The 24,445-nt window shown below is 44.5% G+C and overlaps 1 protein-coding gene across 1 annotated transcript; it reads right to left on the bottom strand.

Moving 5' to 3' along the window:
* Nucleotides 1–128: 128 nt before the first annotated feature.
* On the bottom strand, nucleotides 129–23,672 carry erg (ETS transcription factor ERG). Its single transcript, XM_049017122.1, is given in 11 exon segments — nucleotides 129–2,227; nucleotides 3,128–3,175; nucleotides 3,259–3,315; nucleotides 3,395–3,457; nucleotides 3,901–3,972; nucleotides 4,958–5,038; nucleotides 6,632–6,835; nucleotides 9,205–9,253; nucleotides 9,255–9,348; nucleotides 14,534–14,736; nucleotides 23,376–23,672. Coding segments are annotated over 11 exon segments (1,413 nt in total). The 5' UTR covers nucleotides 23,394–23,672; the 3' UTR covers nucleotides 129–1,703.
* Nucleotides 23,673–24,445: the final 773 nt, after the last annotated feature.

The raw sequence follows: 24,445 nt of genomic DNA, 5'->3' as shown, positions 1-24,445 counted from the left end.
CCTGCCCCCTGCACTCCTGTATTTGAAAGCCGCAGTGTTATGGCAACATGGTGATGTGGTCGCTTACCCAGATACACGGACACATTAATGCTGACATATCCAGCAGAAAGATCACAACAGTGAACACATTCTGGTCTGAAAATACTTTATTAGAATGACACAAGAAACCAGACCAGTCACCATATTACACGTTTCCTGTGTTAACTTCCCAACCTGAACCAGCATCTCAGTCTTCCCTGGCCGATAGCCTTACAGTAAAATAATCCTGAAAAGATTAAATGCCCTGACAGGCCAAGAGATCTTATACATACAATCAGTTTATTTTGTTTTTCTCTAAGTACATACTTGTACTGTAAACGAACAGATAGAGAACTAAAGTATCATAGGCTGTGGTGGTTTGCTTGTTGACTTTGGTCTGATTTACAGTCTTATTTGATGATTATTTACCTAGAAATATAAGTGTCTTCAGTATCCATGTCTTTGGCTGGCTGAGATCAACTCGTAGTGTATAAATGCATAAGTTATATATTTATTATATAAAAAGAAACATAACACTGAATCGTATACTTCATTCTAACAAACGCACAGCGTTCGCGACTCAATACAAAATTGCTAAAGAATATAAAATTGGTATTTTTTTTTTATGAAATCTCTGGTAGTATGAGGAGCTTCTAAGGCAACACAAGGCACAGGTGAAGAAAACTCCTCCTCCTGAACTTGAGGTCCAATACAACATTTAAACATCCTGACAATTCCAGTTTTCCCAATTGCAAAACAAAGATATGAGATCTTCAAAGCGTTTCCCTTTTAAGAACAGAAATCAAAGCCGTCCTTTAACTTCCCGTAATGCCATAAAACTACAATGTAGTATAATACTGATAGCTATGGCAGTTAAAAGGATAATACTTCTTGTTTTTGGCTGTTTCACCTTTCGACGTCTCCGGCTATCATGCCTCGCCTTTGGTGTCTCAGCGCTGTTCCGTCGTCCCCCTGGCGCTCCCTCTGTGGGCCCCACTGCCTCGGCAGTCTCGCGCCGGCCTTATCGAGGAACATCCCGCTTGTGCCCATTTCACAGTTTGCTACAGCTCGCACCCACCGCCCCCACCTCAGCCTTCCCCCTGGCCACTAACCCTCTTCCTGGCCATGCAGGCACCAGTTATCCTCAGTTCTTTTCTGCCTTCTGCCCTCTGCCTCTTCCTCTCCGTTTCTAGAGTCCTCGATATGTCTTCTTAATTAAATAAGTAGTTTAATACTCTAACACATATATATTAAGTAACAGTTCATGCAGCTACTGTTTATTTCTCATGGTAAATTCCACCTCTCATACAGAATCTCATGCTGCCCTCCAACTCGCTCTTCACGACTGAACAATAATCCCCCGTCTCTAGCCTCCACTCCAACCTGACCCATACGATCTTTTATTCTTGTTACATGCTCAGTTCTTTCTCAGGCCAAGCCTTCTTTTCCATCCCATAATCCTTCTCTTCCCTTTTCAGAATATTCCTGCCTCCTTTGCTCGCTCCCGTTCAACACCTACTCTTCCCCTTGCGCTTCATAAAATTGGAATTCTGCCTCGTTTCCTTCCCTTAATTTCCAGTTTTGTTTTTGTCCTCGAGTTACGCCCCCTTCTTGCCCAAACAAAAGCCCCCGGTTTGCTTGTTCCTGCCCCTGATGTATCTCCTGCTGGGATCCACTCTGCCACCCTAATAGTAAGTGCCCAGGTGGGACGGCATGTGTGAGGCCGGGTGCCGGGCGTTCGGGTAGATGCCCCCTGTGGGGGAATTCCAGTAAGGGTTGGGCGTGGCGAAGAAGCCAGAGGAGGTGACTGGGAGGGCCTGGGGGTGTGGGGCAGCCACGAAGTTCATCTTCTGCTGGTGAGTGTGGTAGGAGCCCATGTAGGACAGGTCTGAGGGATATTTGTACATGGAGGACTCGGGCGGGTGTGGCTGCAGCGCCTGGGCAATGCCGTGGAAGTCAAACTTGTAGGCGTAGCGTTTGCCGTGCACCTTGGTCATGATGTTCTTGTCGTAGTAGTAGCGCAGCGCGCGGCTCAGCTTGTCGTAGTTCATGTTGGGCTTGCTCTTCCTCTCGCCCCAGCGCCGCGCCACCTCGTCCGGGTCCGTCATCTTGAATTCGCCGTTGGTGCCCTCCCAGGTGATGCAGTTGGAGTTGGAGCTGTCGGACAGCAGCTCCAGGAGGAACTGCCACAGCTGAATCTGGCCGCTCCCTAATGGGGCCATGGGGGAAGGAGAGAACCAGCATCAGCCGGAGATTAGCCCCGCCACTACTCACATTGTCCTCTGACAATCATGCAGAAGAACCTTAGTGTACAATAAGCTACTATATACCCCCCAATAAAGGCGAAACACAGTAACCATGCTGACACTGGAACTGAAAAGAAGGGATTTTAAGTGGTTTGACTGGTCACCCGGACGTGTCAGGGTTGGTGAATGATAATGTACTTATTAAATGTGTCCCTGAGGTATTTTGTCATGAGATAAAACAGAGCCTAAGAGACTTAGTTTTGGTCATAACTCAATTTTGATAAAATGCGCAGTTTCTGTGTTTTGCCTTTGTGTAGCAGTACTGCTCTGTGATATGGAGGGCACAGAATAAAGCAAGTATATACATCGCTGTAGTTGGGAGCCGACTGTCAAGTGGGAGGGGCAATGTGGACATTTCCCCTCCCACCTGACATTCGACTCCTGGCTGCGGCGGTATGTCACTCAGATATGGGGCTTGTCATTCCTCCTAAATATGCCAGGAGTAAATCCAGTAAATGACAAAAGTTAGTCATTCCTAAATAAGCAGTTACGGTAGATGGACGAAAGTTTGGTGTTATTTCTGTAAGCACCACTGCTGTTGTAGGTGAGGTTTAACTTGGTTGTTATTAACAGGTTGTAAAAATATCCCCCCTAAAAATAGTACTGCAAGCATATTTTACAGTACGGAAACCATTTCCGTAAACTCCTCCATCACTTCCTACTGCTGGCATCAGTTTAATATGTATGCATTTATTTGTCGTTTATTAGATTTTTTTTTGACTAATGTGCTTAGAAGGAGTCCCATTCTCAGGAAGGAGTAAGTTCTCAGTGAGTACGCTTTGCTCCTCCCATTCCTTACTCACCCGGGTTTGCCAGTCGACTGCTCGTCGGCCCCAGAATTTGATACGGATCTATGAAAGAGACATAACGGGAGTTAAAACCCGAGGAATGTGCACGCAGAAGGCCAACGGGGGCGACACCAGTGCTAACTCACCCAGCTGTGACCTCGGTTCTTCAGTTTTGGTCACTATGGCCGGAGAGAGCTGGGATCCTGCGGAAGAAGTGACCAAAATCAGCCCTGCCCTGGTCACATCGGGTCCGAAATAAAGACAAGCGACATGTATCCGTACCTTTGGAAGAAGACACAGCTTGGGCTGTCCAGCCTGACCGTCTTGCCGCTTCATATGCTAGATCTGTAGAAAGATCAACAGTATTTAATTAAAGAAAACGGCTCATTTAAAATGTAATTAACACTCTCTACCACTAGAGGGAGACGGAGGCCTAGTTTTAATGTTTTGGTGTTTTTCTTTTTCTTTTTTTTTCTTTTTTTGCGAGGCGGGTGGCTTGAGCTTGTTTTCTGCGGTGCACCTCAGTGTGACCGAGGACTGTTTTGGTAAAACGGGATTCAGTCTCGTGCCTTGGCCAAAAGCAGCTTTCGATCTTCTTGCGGCACGTGTGTCAGCTTCATGAACAACAGTCCGGGCTCCTGTGCGTTTCAGCCGATGTTTTGTTTTTGCCGAGCAAATAGCGGGAAATAAGTATGAGTAAATGTTTATGTTTTGGGATCACAGTCCCTTTGGCCCACTGTTACTGGGTTCACTGGTGTTTACGGAAGCTGGAGTGGAGCGAGACCCACCTGAACGGGGGGGCACTCTAGACGAGGAGTCGGGATATGCAGAGCTGTTGGGGAAGATGAAGCTGGCGCCTCCTGGCAAAAACACAGGCGACTGTGACACCGCGACCGAACGCCGAACCAGAGCCAATTCAGGCGCCCCGGCACCCTCACCACTCGGAAACCATCCCGCAAAAGAACATCAGTCAAGCTAGCGAGGAGAACAATGCAAGCATCTATACCCACAGACGTGCAAATTCCCTTCTCTGTGAATTCTCCACAATTTAACAAAGCGTCAGAAAAACAGGCACGAAGCAGAATGAAACCAAGTTAAATAAAAATATCATCGTGTGTTTATATCCATAGATGCACAGCTATACACCTATATGTATATATGATACAAAATACTGTGCAAAAGTCTTACCCTGCCAAATAAAATGTTTAAGTTATTTTATGTTGGTGTAAAAATGTTGTCAAAGTGTGTTAACTTAGCCATTCCAAAACCTTACTGAAAATCACCCCAAAATACCATACAGCAATAATCCGATATACTCAAGAAAGAAAGAAATTATTGTTATTGTCACTGCACAATGTATTTGTTGACCCAGCCACTAGTATATCATTTTTGACAAATCAATGCATGGTCAAGGTGTTTAATCAAGTTAATTATGTGAACTGGAGGTGATATTTAACATATACATGAAATAGCTGGGCTGTCCCTGAGGAGATATTTGGGAAGCAAAGCAGTGATCTTCTAGTCATCCAAGAAGATACAGTAACATTTTGGAGAACAGAAGAAATTCTTGTCACTTTTTCTTTATTCTGTTCTGGTTCATTTGTATATATTCTAATCTTACGTGGCACTCTCTGAGCCAATATGCGCTTACTACCTAGAGAAATATCTTTAAACATTTTCATCGACTGCCTAAGACTTTTGCACAGTCCTCTACATATAGCAGGTATATCTGTACGGGTATATAACGGCGCATGGATATAACAAGGTAAACAAACAGCCGTCACACAGTGACAATGAGCGGGGCACAGAGCAGGGCACAGGGGAGGGGCCGCAGCATGTGCTTACCTGTGTTGCGCGCATGCATTAACCGCGGGGAGTTTTGTAACGCTTTGTCAACGTCATCCGAAGTCAAGTGAGGAAGTGGAGCTGAGAAAGAAAACAATGTTTTGAAAGGAGAAACCGAGCGGAGAGGGCTGAAAATAGCCCAGTGATTGGCGAAGGCGCCCCGATGCCGGTCACCGAACTGCATGCAGGCGGGTGGGCGTGTGGCGTAGTGGCTGAACTTGGCCACGGACATGCGCAGGCGGGGGGGGGGGGGTTCATTTCAGCCGTGGGAGGGCGAGATAGCATGATACCAGCCAAGCAAAACACCAGGGAACTGCTGCTGCCCGCCCCTCCTTAAAAATAAATCTGACAGGACTATGGTGTGCGTTGGAAGACAGGGAAGGCGAGGCAGAAAAGAAAGAAGGAACGAAAGAGGGGAGGAGGGATAAAAAGGCTGCTCCTGCAGGCCTCTGCCCCTCTGGCCAGCGGCGTCTTCCTGATTATTCCGCAGGAGCCCATAATGCAGCGCTCCGCAGCTTGAGCTGCACATTTTCGTTCGACGTGGAGCTGCCAGCCTCATATTCACAGATGTATTTTATGATGACTACAGACATTTATCAAAATCTTCAGGGTAAAAGAGGCCAATCCCAAGTACCAAGCAGCCAAAGACACCCCCAAACAGCAAGTCAACCCCAGAGGCATGTGACACAGCCCCCTGGGACCGCCCAGGACATTTTCCTGTAAAACCCAGCAAACACAAACATTATTCTTTCTGTTTAAAGCTTACATTGAGACTGATTTTGAACACAGGCCAGATGAGCTTTGTTCTCAGCAAGCAGGGAATCCCCAAATGCTGAGTGACTTCTACTGCTAGGAGGTCACTTACAGGCAGAGGTGGAGATTTCAGGTCCAGAAAGGATTTTGTTTCACCCAGCCAGTTGAGTATTGTGTGACTTATGACTCTATATGCTCAACTGGTTGGTTGAAACAAAATCTTGTTCTAGATTTCTACTTTCTGGACCTGAAATCTCCACCTCTGCTTACAGACCCTGGAACCGTGGTCCAGACTGAAGGACCTTTGTGTAACGAGCTGCACTTGTACCAGTTCAAAAAAACTACAAGATGCTACTTTTATTGTCCCCATTCTCTTCTCCAGCACATGAGGAAAAATTACAGCCCGGTGGTTAAAAGGCTACAAAATGGAGAAGACCTGTACTGAAGTAGTAGGGCCCTTGCTGCAGGAAGGAAAATCTTACTACCTTTAGTTAGTGGCGACTCTTGTGCATTTAAGTGCAAACACTTAAGTTTAAAAATAACATTAAAACCTAAGTGACTCATTGGCGGGAATTGTATTTCTGTAGACCTCCAGTGAGGTCAAACAGGTATGTTGCAGACTGGCGTAAATAGCTCCTTATAATATACCACATGCAATGCAGCCTTTGACCATCGGGGGCAGAAGCTGAATGAGAGCAGAGAGAAGTAACTGAAAGTTATGGCCCAGCGTAGAAAAGGGCAATAGCAGCATGCAGATCTGGTACTGTTAAAGACCTCTGACTTTGTAGAGGTAAAGGTAGCCTGCAAGGCCTGAAGATGGGCTGTGTTTCGATGAATATGAGTCTTATGATATGATGTCTTTGCTGTGAAGTTGTCAGCTGGTATGCTGTGACCAATGAAAAGCAAATAGAGACGACTCACTCTCTCTGAGGTAGTGCAGGTGTGAGAGCAGGATGTCGGCGTTGTAGCTGGGGGTGAGCCGCTGGAAGTCCTCCTTACTCATCTTGCAGAGCTCCTTGCCATCAATGTTTTGAAACAAGGATAAGTCCACGTCCATGAGGACGTATTCCTTGACGGCCCACTCCAGCCACTGGCGTACGTGCTCTGTCGTCCACAAGGTGGGGTCTGTGGGGCAAAACATGCTCCCATAAACACATGTTTGAGAAGCTACATGATGGAGACCGACCCAATGAAATCTTAATAATGGGGTCTGACTACAAACTTAGGGAAACGGTACAATCACTATAAAATATGACTATATTTTTGTATCTTTGTACCCGTCTTTCTAAAACACTGCATATGTTTTGTAATAAATGTAGTATTAGACAATAAAAATAGCACTCCTTTCTGCAAAAAAATTGCCAAGTGCATCATACTGTAAGAAGCCAGCAAACATACAACAGATACGCAAACTGTAATTGGGCAGGTTAAAAAATACAATCGGACAGTTATGAAAGTACAACAGACAGTTTGTGAGCCAACTAAACCACATTGCTTAACAGTACTGCGTGATAATCACTGGTGGTGATATAAGAAGCACCTTCGACTGCAGGGTAGGAAGGAGAGTGGCAACGTTAGTGTGAAGCGAGATAGGGAATCGATTTCACCATTGCTTTTCGTGATGGATGGAACAGCCAAGCAGAATGGGAAATCTCAGCAGGTTAAACCAGGACGGCCTGTGAGGGGCAACAGGCGTCACTGAATAAATGCCGCACTCTGTAATCTTATTCTGCGCTGAGACGTATGCCAGGATGGGAGTGTGGAGGTGTGTGAAATGAAAATTCATGGCAATAAAATGCGCAGGACACATATCCACATAATGCATCCTCAGAGGAAGTCAGAGTAGAATGGGTGACCCCTGCCCAGCCTCTCCCAGCAGGAAGAGCACTGATCAGATGGCTGTCAGATGTAGCTCCGTTACAGGGAGCATAGTCTTCCACAGGCATTTGGTTCTTGTGCAGCACTCACTGAATTTTTTTTTTCATTCAGTGATTTCATTGACAGAAAATAGTGATTTTTTTGCCTTTCAATTCAATTATTTTGATTGCAGCAGTAAATGTTTTTCGTTGTTCAAATTCAGTGAGTTTGTTTGTAGCAGTGATTTTTGTTTTTACATCCAATAATTTCATTTGCAACAGTCCGTGGTTCTATTTTTTGAATTCAATGATTTCATTTGTAACAGCCAGTGATTTTTTTTTTGTTTTTGTTTTTAGTAGTTTTGTTTGTAACAGTGATGTTTGTTTTGCTTTCAATGATTTTAGTTGTAGCAGTCAGTGATTGTTCTTGCATCCACTGATTTCAGTTTCAGTTGCAGCATTCTGTAAATTGTGTCTTAGCATTCAGTGGTGTAACAAGGTATTCTGCGGTTCACTTTTTGTTTTACCACTGTTGTAGCATTGATTTTTGTTTTCCAGTTAGTTCTGTTTTTTGCATTCAGTCATTTGTGTCTTAACATTCAGCGTATCCTGTTGGAGCGTTTTTTGGTTTCTGTTGTAGTTGAGTGGTTAATTTTTCAGTATTCTATCTAGTTTCGCAAGATCAGGGACTGAAATACAAATCAGTGTGCTGGGTTTTTGCTGAAAATAAGTCAATGAAAATATATATGTAAAGCCATTGTGCTACAGTAATAGTACAAAAAAGTACATAAACACTTTCTAAAGTGACACAGTAACTGAATGTATAAAGTACAATGAGGTGGTCACAGAGGAGCACAAAGCCCAAAAACAGCAGAAACCAAACGCTTCTATTTGACCTCCATCTTAAATTCCAGGGAGTTCTGCTCCTATTGTCCTGTCTTAATGACCAGCAAAAACAGGATGTTCTTAGCATCATTCGTCATTGTCCTTGTCAACTTCAGTTGAAAAGGAAGTTGCACTATGAGACTGAAACTATTACCCAACTCCCCAACTGAGTAAGAAAGACAGCAAGCTACCAGGCTATAGCAGGTTTCATTTAGTATTCAGCCTAATGACAAAGCTGGTATGGATAAAAATTGCAGAACAGAAGGGCCTAATAATGAAAAACATTAAACATATACATGTAATTGGAATCTCTGCTCCTTTATTTTCCAGGTGACTCAAGTGAGGTCTTTTCAACCCCTTTTCCAGGCAGTTCCAAAATCTCACAGTAGGTGTGTGACTCTGGTTGAGGGTTGATAAGAAAGTCTATCTCCCACTTGGCAGACAGTTAGGAGCCAAACCCGGCCCCCTTCTGGAAGTCCTCCATAGGAAACGGTCTAGACGAGGAGAAGCACATGCTAAGCGGGGCCCTAAAATGCCTCAGCTTCGTGCATCAGAGGGAGGTGACACCCAGACACTTGGATGTGGAGGAAGAGATGTGCCATATGAAATCAGGCCATTAAGTCACATTAAATCCACGTATGCCGCAGGCATGCGATCACCGGCCAGGCTGCTGTCGTCGGCCACAAAACATAATGTGGCAACGTGGCAGTACGGCTGTTTAGCTGACTCAGCAGCGCCTGACAGGAAAGGTACCTGCGGGTACGATGACCCGGCGCTCGTTGGTTGTCATGTTAGGGGGGGGGGACGTGCTTGTCCTCCATGTAGCCGCTGTAGGTCATGGGGGCGCCGTCAGTAGGCTTTCCACCCTTCCCTGCCCCACAGTCGTCCGGGGAGCTTCTGCAGAAAAACAGGAGGCATGTGACCCGGGATCAAGGGCGATAAGGGTCACAGTAAATGCGACAGCGACAGCACCAACAATGCAAGTGACTCACGTTAAGACTGCCTTCACCACACATACTCTTCCAGAAACTGGCAGTGTATTTCAAAAATATCTAATACGTAAATAAGAAATTCACATGCAACAAGCTGCTAATTTTTTTGTTACAGCTAGATAGATAGATAGATAGATAGATAGATAGATAGATAGATAGATAGATAGATAGATAGATAGATACTTTATTAATCCTAAAGGAAATTGCAGGTTTACAATAGCACAACATACCTTTAGACATTAAGAAAAATATTTAGACATTAATAGACAGTAATGATATATTTAAAAATGACTTTAGACAGTAACAGTGCAAAGAATGTCAGGGAAGGTCTTGCACGGAATTCCACAGTAATTGCGCAGAAGTAAACAGTATTGCAAAGCAGGTTGGAGAGTGTTGTGGTACCAGCACAGCTGTAGAGACAGAGCCCTCTTGTCAAACACATGGCGGCTAACACAGCAAAGTGACTTTCTGCACTGCATCCCCCCACCCCTCATTAAACTTCCGTTTCATCACAGATTTAAAAAAAAAAAGTCAGATATTGTTTAGCTACATGACACATTCTGAAAGTGAATCTTAAAACACACAGACAACCTCACTCCCTACAGTGTTTTTTATTCATGTACGAAACGCTGCATGAATGATGGGCATGTCGATTAAAAATAAGAAAGGGAAAAGTGTGCTGGGGGCATATATCCCATGGATGACCTGGTATACATTTATCAAGCTCCCACTATCTCTGCCCGAGAATCCCCCGTAGGCGCGGTTGCCAGATGTTGTGGATTATGGTCGGAATGTTCCATAAAAGCATATCATTCTATCATGGCCAAGATATGAACAATTTGGACTTTTTTATTATTAGGATCAAACCCATGTGTCAAAAAGCCTTTTGTTTTTCCTGTGGGAAAGCAAACAGCAAGCATATTCACTAATGCAGAGTCGCTGGTTTAGCCGTTAGCCGAAGAGCCTCGACCGTTTAGCGTGTCGTTACTTTCAGATAGCTACCTCCCACCTGCAAATAAGGCTGCATTTACCTTCACTTTAACTGCACATCTGGACAGCGGGAGATTTACGGAACACGGAGACGGTGACTAATTTGAATCCAGTTTTTTTGGATGCAGCTCCAGGAACGAGGGAAAGTTCATGTGAGACCCCTTTCACGTTGTGACTCTGGTTTATGTAGTTGTTCTGACTGCTACAGTTTGGACTGAAACACGTTGCTTTTTCACTTGGCAGCGAAGACCATCTTCCCAAAGGAGGCTCACGTTACGTAGCTCCATAAATGTTTGCGACTGTGTGCTAGCAACTATAAACACTTGCCACCAGGTATAACACTAAGGCCCAATTTTCCTCTAGCCTGCTCTTATAATTATAGAGTAATTATAGAAGAAGTTACACAAACGACAAACGAAAAGCTGCGGCGCTACCGGAAACCAAGGCGTAAAAGTGTCTCAGACAGCGTAGCGTTTATGCTAACGATGTAGCCTTGGAGTTGTAAGTCCCACGGGACCGAACCTATAGGCCCAGTTTGCAACGACAGAGTAATAAACCTGCGAGATTTAGTGCCTCAACCTGTCCTGCCAGAAATATAAAATCTGGTATCCATTATTAGAACAATATGTTTCGATGACGGTCCACCGTAACACTAGTCAGATATCTTTGTGACCCACACGGCAGTGTGAGGCTTCATCGCAGACGATGTGGCTCCCATGAAAGTAAGGCAGGTGCCCGGAACGCTCAGCATCCCTGTTAATATTGCCCTCCATAGTTCGGCCATGAAACAAGAACCAGTTTTCCGTCGAACAAAAAAAGCAACTGAGATGGGGGAGGAGGGTGTGGCTTAGCAAGCTGGAACATCATGCCTGTGACAGGAAGATCACTGGTTCAAATCCTAGGGCTGGCAGAGTGATTTCACCATCAGAGCCCTAAGCAAGACCCTTAACCCCAGTAACTCCAGGGACAACCTGACCCCACTTTCTCAAACAATGTACAACATTTTATATAACAGAATTTGCTAAATGAATCATATAGCCGGGCCCCAATAAAAACAAAACATTAAAAAATTTAAGCAAAAAATGAAGATCCATGCAGAGCTGCAGCCTGTTTTAGTGGAGCTGGTGGAGTCTGAACAGAGGATCACTAACAGAACATTATCAACCTCGTATTTCAGGGACAGCAGAAGCTCAGGCACTGAGCGGGAACCTCCCGACTCCGGGAGGATAATGAGCTGAACAGGCGCAGCGTGGAGGGAGGGTGAGCAAGACTGAAACTGTAGAGGAGGAGTGGAAAGGCAGACTGGGGACATACAAAGGTGCCGTTTGTAAAATAGTGTGGCTACATTAAAAAAAAAAACACACTCTAACCCTTTCTGCACTTCTATCATAACCGTGAAACCAAATCTACTTACTGTGCCTTCCAGTTCATTCAGTTCCATTGCCCATTTGTACAAGTGTATTTTGAAACTGTATTTTTTAACTGCATTTTCTGTCATTTGTCCAGATCTCAATAAGTCATGTTTAAATGTCTCATATATCAGTATTCTATTTAATTCCGTTTCTTTGTCATCAAGACCACTGAGGTCAAAATTTCATCTCAGTGTAATATCACATAGCTGAAGATGACTATAGACAGACTGACTTGACTTTGACTTGACTTAATTTCACTTACCAGTAACCCCCATAAATTTACAAGAATAACTAAATGAAGTCCCCCTCCCCCCCCGAAAAAAAAGTGGATTCCCTGTTAGTCGTAATTATTATTCTCACCTTGATCTATAGAGACATTATTCTCCAACTGGTGTGGTATGGTTTCTGTGATAAATTAAGTTTATTTTTTGGCTAAAACCAAGGATATTAAGCATAACGGTTCACTGTGAATTTACTATTCATTTACTATTCATGGAATCCATTAAAACTGTGATATGTATTTATGAGCGTATAAAGTGAGTTTCAAAAAGCGGAGGGGCCTGCATGCCTCTCTTCACCTTGACAGTGGGGGGTACCTCGAAGTCTTTCCTAGTCTGCACAGATAATGGACGGGAGATGTCAAAGCTGGATGTGACGCCAATCCAAACACCCCGCAGAAAATGGCGGCCCGCCGAGCTCCACCCCCACGCCCATTGCTCCCTGGGTCACACCCTGGGTCGCGCGAGGAGGGAGCCAGGTCACCACCATTCACATAAGGGAGTCATGAGATAGCGCCTGTCCTGTGGTAGCTGGGAACGACACCCTCTGCTGGCCCCTCAAGAGGATGTTCTTTATCTTTCACCCATTCCATGGCTCGTTTGTCGCCAGGCCAGCCATGACTTGGTGGGGGGGGGGAGTTGGGGGTGGTGAACAATTAGAAGGGAAACTAAGGCAAGAGAAGGTGCCCCCCTCCCCCCTGGCCTTGCCAGTGTGAAACATTGTTCATTGTTTTCCAGGCTGTTCAGCTAATTAATCTGCCATAAACCCACTCTCTGAGGCACGGAGACGCCCGTGAAGAGTGCCGGGCCGCGTCGAGAACTCCGGGATGCCAATTAACTCCTGCGCTTAGACCAGCCGGCCGGCCCCCATGCACCTCCCTTCCCACCCCGTCGCCATGGCGGCCGCTTGCCTGGAGGGCATCACTAGTCAAAGCAGACTCGTCTTGAAAAGCGCGGGCTAGTTGTAGAACCGGTAATTACACCAGCTTACTGCTTCAAGGAGCCGTGATTTACTCAGTGTCTACTTAATGTCGGAGAACAAAACTTAATTCCTACATAACTGCTATAAAAAGATATATATATTATATAATAGATATACATAAAGTCATCTCATGAATATAAATATATTATATATGTATAAAACATCATATCACATATATCACATCTATATATATATATATATATATATATATATGCACACACACACATATATGCATACATACATATATATATATATATATATATATATATATATATATATATATATATATATAAATTTCTCCTCTTCTGGCAGACACATAGACACACTCAGACACACACAGACACAAAGCCACCTGTCGTCTGCTGGCCATTTGGCAACCACAGCGCCTCCTGCTGGCAGATCACCAGGGGAATGGGGGGGGGGGGGGGGGGTGGAGGCCGTCTACGTGTTGCCTCTCCCCCGCCTGGGCAGTAAATCTCCGCTTAAGGTCTGACTCGGCCCTAATTGGAACAATCTTTCCCCGAGTCTGCACCGGCAGATAAATGGACCCTTCTCTGGGGTGTCTGTGTGGCGGCACGCTCCCAAAAAGGGGTGTGGGAGGGGACGCTGCCGGGCCCTGTGTGTGGGGGGGGGGGGGGGGGGGGGGGAGACAGCTGCTTCGAGTTTGGATTCCAGGAGCAGCATCTACTTCACATTAGGCTTCGGTGTGTTTTTCTTCATTTCCCTGTCCCAAATGGCACTGCGTCTGGCAGAATAACGCACTCTGCGTCTGGCAGAATAACGCACTCTGCGTCTGGCAGAATAACGCACTCTGCGTCTGGCAGAATAACGCACTCTGCGTCTGGCAGAATAACGCACTCTGGTGCACACAGGCCATGCATTAAAAATTAATAGGTGTCTTCAGATACGAGCAGCAGCTTCTCCTTAACAGCCTGTGACACACACACCTTTGTTTTAGGGGCATCTGGGAATATTGACCTTCGTGGGTCGATTTGGGGAAAACAGCCACGCGTGTAAACTCCACCCTGGGGGGGCATGAAGCGAGATGGACTGGACATTCAGACTGACAGAGATCCACAGAGTATCTCAGCCTCTCGGTGGCATGTTCCATCTCCCTTTACCCCAACATTTACATTTACATAAACCTGCTCTTATAATAGGGTCACGTGACTGAAAGTTGTTGCTTATCAGGGTCAATTTTTAAGCCTGAATGTCTAGAGTAAACAGGGTGGTGTGTGGCTCAGTTGGTCAGGATACTGTGCCTATGACTGGAACATGGGTGGTTTAAATCCCATGGTCGGCATTTTACGTTTGAACACGTACCTTAACCCTCCAGGGACCGTCTGACCCGGCTTTTTCTCAATTGGATGTCACCTTGGACAAAAGCACATAGGAAATAAAGGTAAACAGGCAGCAGACTCCGCCTACCTGGAGCCGTTGACCTCCATCTTGATAGTGACGCGTGCAGGTGGCTGGGAGAGCCAGTCTTGCTGCTGGACCCGGGGGCTCATCTTGGCCGCCTGCCCATACTCGCTGGCAGACGACGCGGTCATCTCTGTCTTGGCGTGGTGTGGCGTCCCGTAGGCACACTCAAATAATGACTGGTCTTCACTCACCACCGACAACGCTTCCTGGAAGAGGCAGAGAGACCGGCCTGTGTCTGTGTCCCATGACAGCCTTCAGGAAGGCTTATAAAAATTGACTTCTGCTGCAATTTGTTTGCCAATTACACAATTTCAATTACAGTTAATCAAAGTGTAAATTTAGATTTAACTACAAAAAGCCCACCCAACTATAAATCTATCAGATGTTGCAATGAACTGAGCTGAGTCATATAGCTCCATTGTATTATTGCATCGCAGTGCATTTACTACTTCCCTGGTATATGGCAATAGACTGATTTATGGAAATAGTGTAACAGCCTATATTGTATCTTTAACTACATCTATAAGTCAGCAGAGTTGATTACTGCTGAAGAATACACTTAAAAATTAACACCGCTTTTATGACCCAAATGATAAGCACATGATTTCCTTTGTAACATGAACTTCATGTCCAGGCAAAGTGACATTGATCTGATTGATGTGAAATTGTTTTTAATTGGTTATATGATGGTTATATGATGGCCATATGATCGTGTATCCTTGGGTTGAGCATTGTGGTGATTGAGGTCTCCACCCATTTAAGGGGGTCCAGGGGGTTATATTGCCCGGTTTTGATTATTGGGGGGGGGGGGGGGTTATAAGTCCCCCATCTCCTACATAATTTATCCTGCCACTTTACAGCAGACCTCGCTAGGTACTCTCCATCATGGTCATGCAGATATGTCATTATCTGGTAATTATATCACCCTAGAGACTACATGCTATCTTCCATACACCCCTAAGCTTTCTAACACTTGGGTTGTAGTTTCACAGCAATGACATGTCCGTCAACCCATCACAAGCTATAACATGTATTTAAGCTCAATATATTCATGATTAGCAGACTTTAAAACTCCTGGGGCCTCATGTACTGTATAACGACGTGCGTAGAATTCACACTAAAACATGGCGTACGGACAAAAGTAGGAATTTGCGTACGCAAGAAAAAATCCAGATGCACAAAACTGTGCGCAAGCACAGATCAACAGACATTCCCTTTTTAAATCCCAATTAGCGTGAAATTTTACGCACGTGAACGAGCCCTCAGCCACCCCCCCAACCCACCCATAATTATGTATATTTGAATATGCAAATCAATGTAAGTACCCGCCTTGTTCAGTGCTTTCTTAAAAAACAATGGCCAAGGCACGTGGAAAAAAGGAAAATTTCAGCGAATGCAAAGTGGAGGTCTTGCTTACTGGAACTGAGGCAAGAGGAAATATTCTGTTTGGTGGATTAAGTAATGGCACCAGTAACAAAAAAAACTGATGGAGTGGCACAAGGTTGTGGAGGCACTTAAAAATATAAGTTTGGAAAGCCACACAGTGCCCGAAATTTAAAAAAAAATGGTCGGATATTAAAGTTGTTTATTATTTAGTATTAAAGTTTCTTTCTTTCTTTCTTTCTTTCTTTCTTTCTTTCTTTCTTTCTTTCTTTCTTTCTTTCTTTCTTTCTGTTTGTCTGTCTGTCGTACTGTAGGCCAACGTGTTTAATTTATTTGCATGGTTAAGTTACATTCAAACGAAGTTGTAACGCTGCCCCACTTGCCGGAACACTTGGTGGGTCGAGGTCAGGTTCATCATTCCTCAGCTCTTCAGGTACAGGTAAACAAAAATGTTGCACCACTTTATGCAGCACGCTACATGCGTGCAGAATGTGACAGACTTTCTGTGGACTATAGAGCAGCACCTCACTGGTCTTGACCACCATTAGCAAAAAGTAGTTTATTCAAGTGTAAAAACTAAAACTGAGGCAGCATTCAAGTTTACTTTTTATATACTATATTTTATATACTTAAGAATAGTTTAGTGAAGTATACTTGACATACTAATAAGTATAAAGAAAAGTCTAAGACTAAGTGCATTAATATTAATAGTGTATTAAATTGGTATACTTTCTAGTACATTACAAGTACATGGTCCATAGTATACTTGCTATACGTATACTTATACTTATACTCAAGCATACGTAATAACATGAACTTCAAGTATACTACTTTTTTGCTAAGGGCAGGCATCGCCAACGGCCTTTAAGCTGCCCTAGAGTGCACTTTACCGCTGCCCGAACCTGACAATGGGCATCATTATAACGTTGCTTTTGTTTACTCCGTGGGTTTGTGAGTGGCGTGAGTGGCGTGAGAAGCCACGTCTTCAGTGGGTACCCACTGTCCCCTAAGGAATTGTCAAATGGCTGCATCATGCACAAAACTTGCAATTTTGGCCCAAAAGTATAAAACACAAATCTTCTTACCGAGAAGCCAGCCATCACACACCACACCATTGTCAAGTTTCTTCCCAACACTACTATTTCTGAGAACAAACGAATCATGGGTTGAGCCAGGCCATCTTGCCACAACATTAATGAGACGCATTTTTGCATCACATATTATTTGCACATTAATGGAATGAAAGTGCTTTCTATTTACATAAGCAAGTTCGTTCTTTGAAGGTGCCTTTATAGCAATGTGAGTGCAGTCGATGGCTCCGATTACATTGGGAAAACCGGACATCACTGCAAATTGCGCCTTAATGTTTGCCTGTTCAACCACAGTGTAAGGAAATGTTATATACCTGGGTGACAAGTGGATTATGCCGTCCCATACAGCTGGCATGGCGTGACTCAGTGATGAGTAAGAAATACCCGATCGATCTGCAAAGTCCTCGCTGAAAAGCTCCTGTGGCTAAAAACCTCAGAGTGGACAGAACTTGTAACGGACAGGTATGGCGCAATTCCTCATCGTCTGCCTTTGTAATGCTGGCCTTAGTTCAGAACAGCTCCAAGAGTATCGCTCTGGGAAATCTAAAGCAACTTAGAAGCCAGTCATCATCATGGGCCAGGAAATCACTATGATCCCTGAATATACGCTCTCTTCTAATTCTTCCATTTGCGATATCTTCTAGTAACGTAAGAGCTGCCACGGTAGCTGTAATAGTTCGGTCATTTTCTGCACCGTTTTATTGTTACAGATTGATTAAAAATCAGGTTCCGTACATTTGTAAACAACATACAATTAATGTCGGTGTATTGGATAAAGTCAGCGTCATGATTGTGAGTTTAAAAAGGGAAACCACAGTAGCAATGACTTACCACTGGGAGCCGTCCGTATACAAAACCGAGCAGAAACGTGCGTACGGCATGTGTGGAGCTGCCGTGAGAATGTGCGTAGCGGTACGCCAAGTTTCGTTTTTATACATCTCGACGTGAGCGTGGAAACGGACGTACGCAACATTTTTGTGTGTACGCACCGTTTATACATGAGGCCCCTGTTGACTGTGTTGGCTGATTTTTGTCCCATCAAATTATTATATACGATTCAAATTCTGGTAGAATTAACGGTACGATTCAAATAACATTGTGCTGAGGACTTGCTCTAGGTATTTAAACTATTTAAGTTGGATCAACATTAGCTCAGGTAATTTTGCTAAATAAATCATGTGAAAAATTACCGTGTTAGACATTTAAACAAGGAAAACAGAAAAATGATATTATTTTAGCAGTCCCATTAATTCAATCAAAGGCTCAATTAAAGGTAATTAACTGAGGGCTCAGCTAACACAGAAGACCAGCAAACAGTCCGTAGTCAGGACCAGGATTAAGAAACCATGAATCAGGATTTGCCTCTAGCTGTTACCCAACTTCTCTGTTCCACCATTCTACTTTGCAAAAGCTGCATGAAGTAAATCTGTGGAATGGGAAACCCCCCTTTTATTACCTATTGAAAAATATCACTGGAACGATGTGTACATGGGCAAAAATTATGGGAGGGCTGTAACGTCCCCCAATAATCAAAACCAGCCAATACAACCTGGTGGACTCCCTTAAATGGGTGGAGACCTCAACAACCCCCCATGCTCAACCTTATGCCCTTATGTAAGAGTGTACGCTCTTCACAACATCATCAACTTCATCTAGTATTCTCTGTATGCTACAGGTTTATTTCCAGCAAAGCTATTCCTTTTAGGGTGAACAATTCATGTAGTTCAAAATTATCTTCAAAGAACCACAAAATGCAATGACATTTCTGGGTTTTTTTTCTGTCTGCTTTTCAGGTGAAAGGTCAACGCTTTCATCCAGCATCGCGTCAGGCCATGATGCTGCTGAAGCGGAGAGAATGACGTCCAGAAACCACAGTCAAAATAAAATCAGAGGCAAATGAAATCAAACCCCAGTCCTTTCATCGTCCCGCCAGTTAGAACGTCATTAAAAAAACACCCGAAGAAGATGACAGCCACCCACCGGGAGGCGCTCTCCATCTCGCCCCTCTTTTCGCGCCCACACTTTCACACGCTCTCTCTGCCGCTTTCCGTCGGGGGGCCGCGGGGCCCTTCCCAGGGCCTTTCAGCGCCAAGCGGAGCCGCCCTGGTGACAGGTCAAGAGGCCGCACCGAGACCGCTTGGAGGAAAGGGAAGTTGTGTCGGAAACCAGATTAATATGGTGGCCACTGTTCCTCCCAGATATGTCAGCTGTGAACTGCATTATTGGGCCAGCCGGACAATTAACCTTCACCCGATGGGCCGCTGGCCTCCCTGGCGTGCATTAATTGGCCGACAAGCATGAATGTAGCCATGTGACGCCCTTTGTTCCTCGACGGAGAACAAAACAAAGCAACATCCACTCGGGGTTAACGTCTAACGCTGTCTATCTGATGAGCCTCCCGCTTCCTCCGTTTTCATCCCATGGATGATATATGGGACCATGAGGAGGCTCCAAAAGCACGACGAACGTCGTTTGCAGGAAGGACTCCGTGTGTCACGTGGAGAATCAGATAAAGGCGCTTCAGTGTTTTGGAGAACATTTTGCTTGCAAATGCAGAGTGATTCCAAAGGATCTCCCTAAAAGCCAGGAGCAAACGAAGCCTCTGCAGAGCCGCCAGACAGCGGAGTGGCTTGTGCATCAAACTGAGCGATATGGCAAAAAAAATATTGCGATTTCCAGCCAGTTCGCAAACGGTCTGGCGCGGGGCACGAAAACATTCAAGCGAGCCCCAGCGCGCTCCAGAATTTTTCCACTTTCGGTCGTAATTTGCATCAAAGGAAAGAGGAGAGATCATTTTGCAAACCTCAGTATCTCTGCCAAAGAAAACAAACACAGATTTAAGAGGGGAAAAAAGAGGTTTAGCCCAGTTTTTTTTTTCATTTCGAGGACAGAGATGCTCATCCGTGTATTACGGGGACGTGAGCCCCGACACATGGAGCTTTGGCAAGCTGGTCTGGCACGGCCGCACCGCTCACTGGATGTGGGTCAGGTGGGTCTTCCATCAGAACCCCCCACCTCTACCGCTATCTGCCTCCCACCAAACAGCCAGTAGGTGGCCCAGTAGGAATCCCACCATCTGCACTGCGTTGCTACGAGACAAATCCACAAACGAACTCATGTCATCTTGCTGAATTACGACCAACCATTTCCACCATCAAATCCTTAATCATCCATCCATGAATCTTCTACCTATTTATCCTGAGAAGGGTGGCGGGGGGAGGTTGGCTGGAGCCTACCCCAGGCAGCACAGGGTATGAGGGAGGGGGCACCTTGGATGGGATTTCAGTCATCATTAATCTTTATAATTGTCTTAGGTATTCCAACATTGCACTGGATATCGGTGTTGGAATTAGTTGTAAATTATAAACTTAAGCCTTGAATATATATATTTGAAAATCCACATTAAGTGCAATGATGTGACAATGAAAGTAAGGGGTTTCTGTATACGTAAATCTGTACAGTACTATTCCAATGCACGATATATCCTGTTGTCGCTTGGGTTACGGTTGTTTCTCCAATCAGATCCCTCACATACGCATGCCGAGTGCCTTTTGCCGAATGAATGGGCGACGGCGGTTCATTCATACGGGTGGAACATCGGCAGCCCACTCCACCATGTGGCGGCAGACAGGATGTCCAGTCTTAAAGAACTTCCTGCATTGAAAGTTCCTGGGGTGGCTGACTATCGGCGACCGGGATGGAAAAGGGAAGTTCTGGCCTGTCGTAGCTTTGATTGTGGCTGCCATTTGAGGCTGTGTCACCACCACCGGGGCGGGGGCCGAGAGCATTTGCAGTACAGCAGTGCGGTTAATTAGGTAGTGAGAAAGTCACCCCTTATTACGGGTCACCGCTGGTTAAGGTAGCTAGCTTATAGCTAGCACACTAACACTCTTAGAACATGCGACATGTGACGTAGCATGTTCTGCTGAAGTCGTGGTGTTTCTTGGGATGGGCGAACATGACCACATTCCTCACCATGTGAAGGTGCTCTCATGCATAGCAAAATGGAAGCCGGACAATTTACATACCACAAGCACATGGCACAAACGTTCTTGCACAATAATCATGCTGACCACTGTTACTTTAGAATGCTGAACCTTATTTCCAATTGCCCGAGAAAGTAACCAGGAAAATGTAATATCGCTCCGATTTAGCCTAGCATATTTGAGTAAAAGGTTCACACCTTCAATAACATTCGCAGCTAGCTGTCTCGGGCACAAACAATGACTCCTGTATCTTAATTTCTTCAAAAGACGCAATGGATTCTAAACACTTAGGGGCTGTGAAGGAAGTCCTGTGTTGTGAGTATTTAACCGGGGGCAACGGCCAAAAACAACAGCCTTGCAGTGCAGTGCGGTGCGGCGAGGGCAGGGCCGCTCTTAGCCAAGTGCTGAGGTGAAGCCGTTTTGGGTGCTGAAAACACAGCTTGGCGACAGGGTGACACCACAGGTTCCGAGGAACCCGACTGAACCCAGGAGCCCTGAAAACGACCCGTATGAGGAAGGGTAACCCTCACGGCAGACACAGCAATGGAGGAGACCTGCCAGAGCAGCCAGGCCGACGCGTCTTTGTGTTTCCTTGTTTTGTCTTCAGACAGACTTGCTCAATGACTGAATTAACTTTTGCCCCCCCCCCCCCCCCCCCCCAACCCCCTCGCCCATTTTTTCGTCACCATCACCAGATCTGACCATTGTGAAAAGGAGAACTCTGGGGTGTCGCGGCACTCTTCCCCCGCCCCAATGGCCGCACAACGTTCGTGGTTCCCCATGCTGTAGCTCGTGCGTCCGAGCCAGGCAGCAGATCGCGGCGTAACCACAGGACCTCCAGAGCCACTCTGCTGCAGCCACGGGTCCCTGTGGTTTGTGTGCAACATCACGGCTGCGACTGTCACTGCTCCGATGTGACCTGCATCCAGCTACGCTAATATAGCTACGCATATATGTGCATGTAACTCATAACCCATGCGGCGCTTATGAGCTGATATATTATATGGTTTGTTAGATCCTGGACACAGTAAGCAGTGTAACAGAAAAACGCGAGGAGGATTTCCTAGAGGAAAAAATTGTAAATATAAAATTACATCTGATAAACAGCCCCTGTGCCTGGAGAAACCTACAAACAGAGGTGTGGGTTGTTTCTCCGTAGGACGTGCCAGATACAGACCCGGTACAATATCGTCACAGAACACAAAGGACAAGAATCCTTCTGAAAACATTTACTGGTACCCTACTCTATCTCTTGCTATACTATTTATATTCTGAGGCGGTCGGACAGATGGTTATGTAATTATTGCTACCACTGTAGTCCCTGCCTTTTGTCTTATTGTTCACATAATGTTTCAACTCTCAACGTAAACATCTTTGTTTAGGAGACAAGAGGTGGACTGAACTCAACAGAGGTCAAACTAACACGATGTCCAGTCTGCTAGGTGATTCCCAGCCAAGGGACCAGAGAACGGGAGCTTATCCAGCCTTGTCGCTTTCCCATGATTGTTACCGTTTTCTTTTTTGCCTTAATATTTCATTTAATTTACCTGTGTTTTCACAACAATACGTTTTTACTGAAATACAGAGTGACTTGATCTCATCTCTCTATTTATCTGAACACGCTACACTTTGAGGTTTGTAAGAATAGACTTTTAACAACCGAAGTAGCATAGCTGGATGTCGAGTAATTTTAATATATACCCATTAAAACTGATATTTATCAGTTTCTAAAACATATGGTGTAAAGCCCTCCAGCAGGTCAAATGTCAATAAAAAATAATATTAAGCTGGTAATAAATCATATGTAAATTTGTCTTTTTGCTATAACCATTTGCTATTTTTTTCGCTTCATATGAATATTTTTTCAACTAAAAATACAGTAGTAACGACTTTAAAAACTCTTAAAATTTTTCACCAAACAAAACTATTCAGATTTTAATTTATTTTAGGCAAGTTTATTAATGTCACACAAAACGCTAAAAACGTTACAAAAAGAAAAATTGGGGAAAAAATTAAAAAACAAATTAGAACAACGCCGGTTGAAACCCTTTCATTATCCTCACATCCTAAGTAGTAATGACTCCTGCTTGTTCATCATTTTCATTTTCATTCTGACAAAACAGGTAAAATTCCCTTTTTTGCAATTACAATTAAAAATGCAGAAACCCTGCAGATAGCCGAAGTAGGAAAAAGGAAATTTACAAAGCGGCGAAAAGGAAATCTTGTCACACCAGCATGGCAGAAGGGTGTTACCCGCACACCATTAATCTGTTTTCTGTAAAGTGTGTGTAATGAAAAACCATGACAGTTGACCGTAAAACTTGCATAAAGTGACACGAAAATTTAGAAACAAACAAACAAACAAAAACATTCAAGCTCACTTACCTTTATAGTGCTCGCCATTGTCGATCAGAATGATCGATCGAGTCCTGTTCTGAATTCAGAAGTAATTCTGTATTATTTTGCGGACAGCGGGCAAGTTGAGGTTCTACTAAACGTTTCTTTGGAGCGGATGAGATTGTGCTAACACTGGGAAGTGAAGTCAGGCAATAGCAGGAAGAGGTTTCTATTGGTTCTGGCTGCAGCAACTCGAAGAAACAGGATATTTGGGAGCGAGGAGATAAGAAGGACTAAAAACAATGTTGTTATTCCTAATGATGTGTGTTACAAGATTTTTTTTTTCAGAGAAGGGCGAGGGGGAGCGTGGGGGAGGACCGGGCGAGTGGGTGGCTCCGTGAGGGAGGTCTCTCGTGAGGCAGGTGTGATCTGATGTGCTGTGTATGTGACATATAGAGCGGTGGCAGGATGCAGATGTCTGGTCATGCGGTCCAAACTCGACACGGCTCCATGCCACGTCTCCCCAGAGGCGTTCTGCTGAGTGCGGCAGCGTTCACTTTGCTGCGAAATGCAAAACCATTTTGGCACACGTGCTGGAAGACGGCAAAGAAGCCCAGAAAACTTTATTGATCATTTAAACACTCTGCATTTATTTCAACATCTGCAAGCCACAGTTTGTTAGTCTGATTACTAATAAGATAATATGCTATTTTTACTATTTTAGGAAACCCTTCCATGGGATGACATAATAAACTTCTAAAAGCTACGTATTGCATCAATGGGACAGACAGAAGTATTCATGTGGCTCACACAAAATGTGCACATAAAACATTTTAATGCATGACAATAAGTAGTAATAAACCTGCAATGAAGTATACCAAACGAATTATAAGGAACTTTTAATTTATGATGGTGTAGTGTTACCATATAGAAAAAAAAACATCTAGAATTTAAGAAGAGAGTGTTGTATCGGAATTTAGAATTCGGATGTGGAATTAAAGTTTTAAATTTGAATGTAGAATTTGGAAGAGCAGAACTGAAGGAAAGACAGTGGCAGGCTTCCGCTGAGCAATGCTATTAGATTTGTCACATTTCCCAAGAAAGTAAATATCAGTTTG

The sequence above is a fragment of the Brienomyrus brachyistius genome, chromosome 6, assembly GCF_023856365.1.
Source record: "Brienomyrus brachyistius isolate T26 chromosome 6, BBRACH_0.4, whole genome shotgun sequence".
NCBI lineage: Eukaryota > Metazoa > Chordata > Actinopteri > Osteoglossiformes > Mormyridae > Brienomyrus > Brienomyrus brachyistius.
The sequence above is the reverse complement of the archived record's forward strand: the minus strand, read 5'-3'. Positions and strand labels throughout refer to the sequence as shown.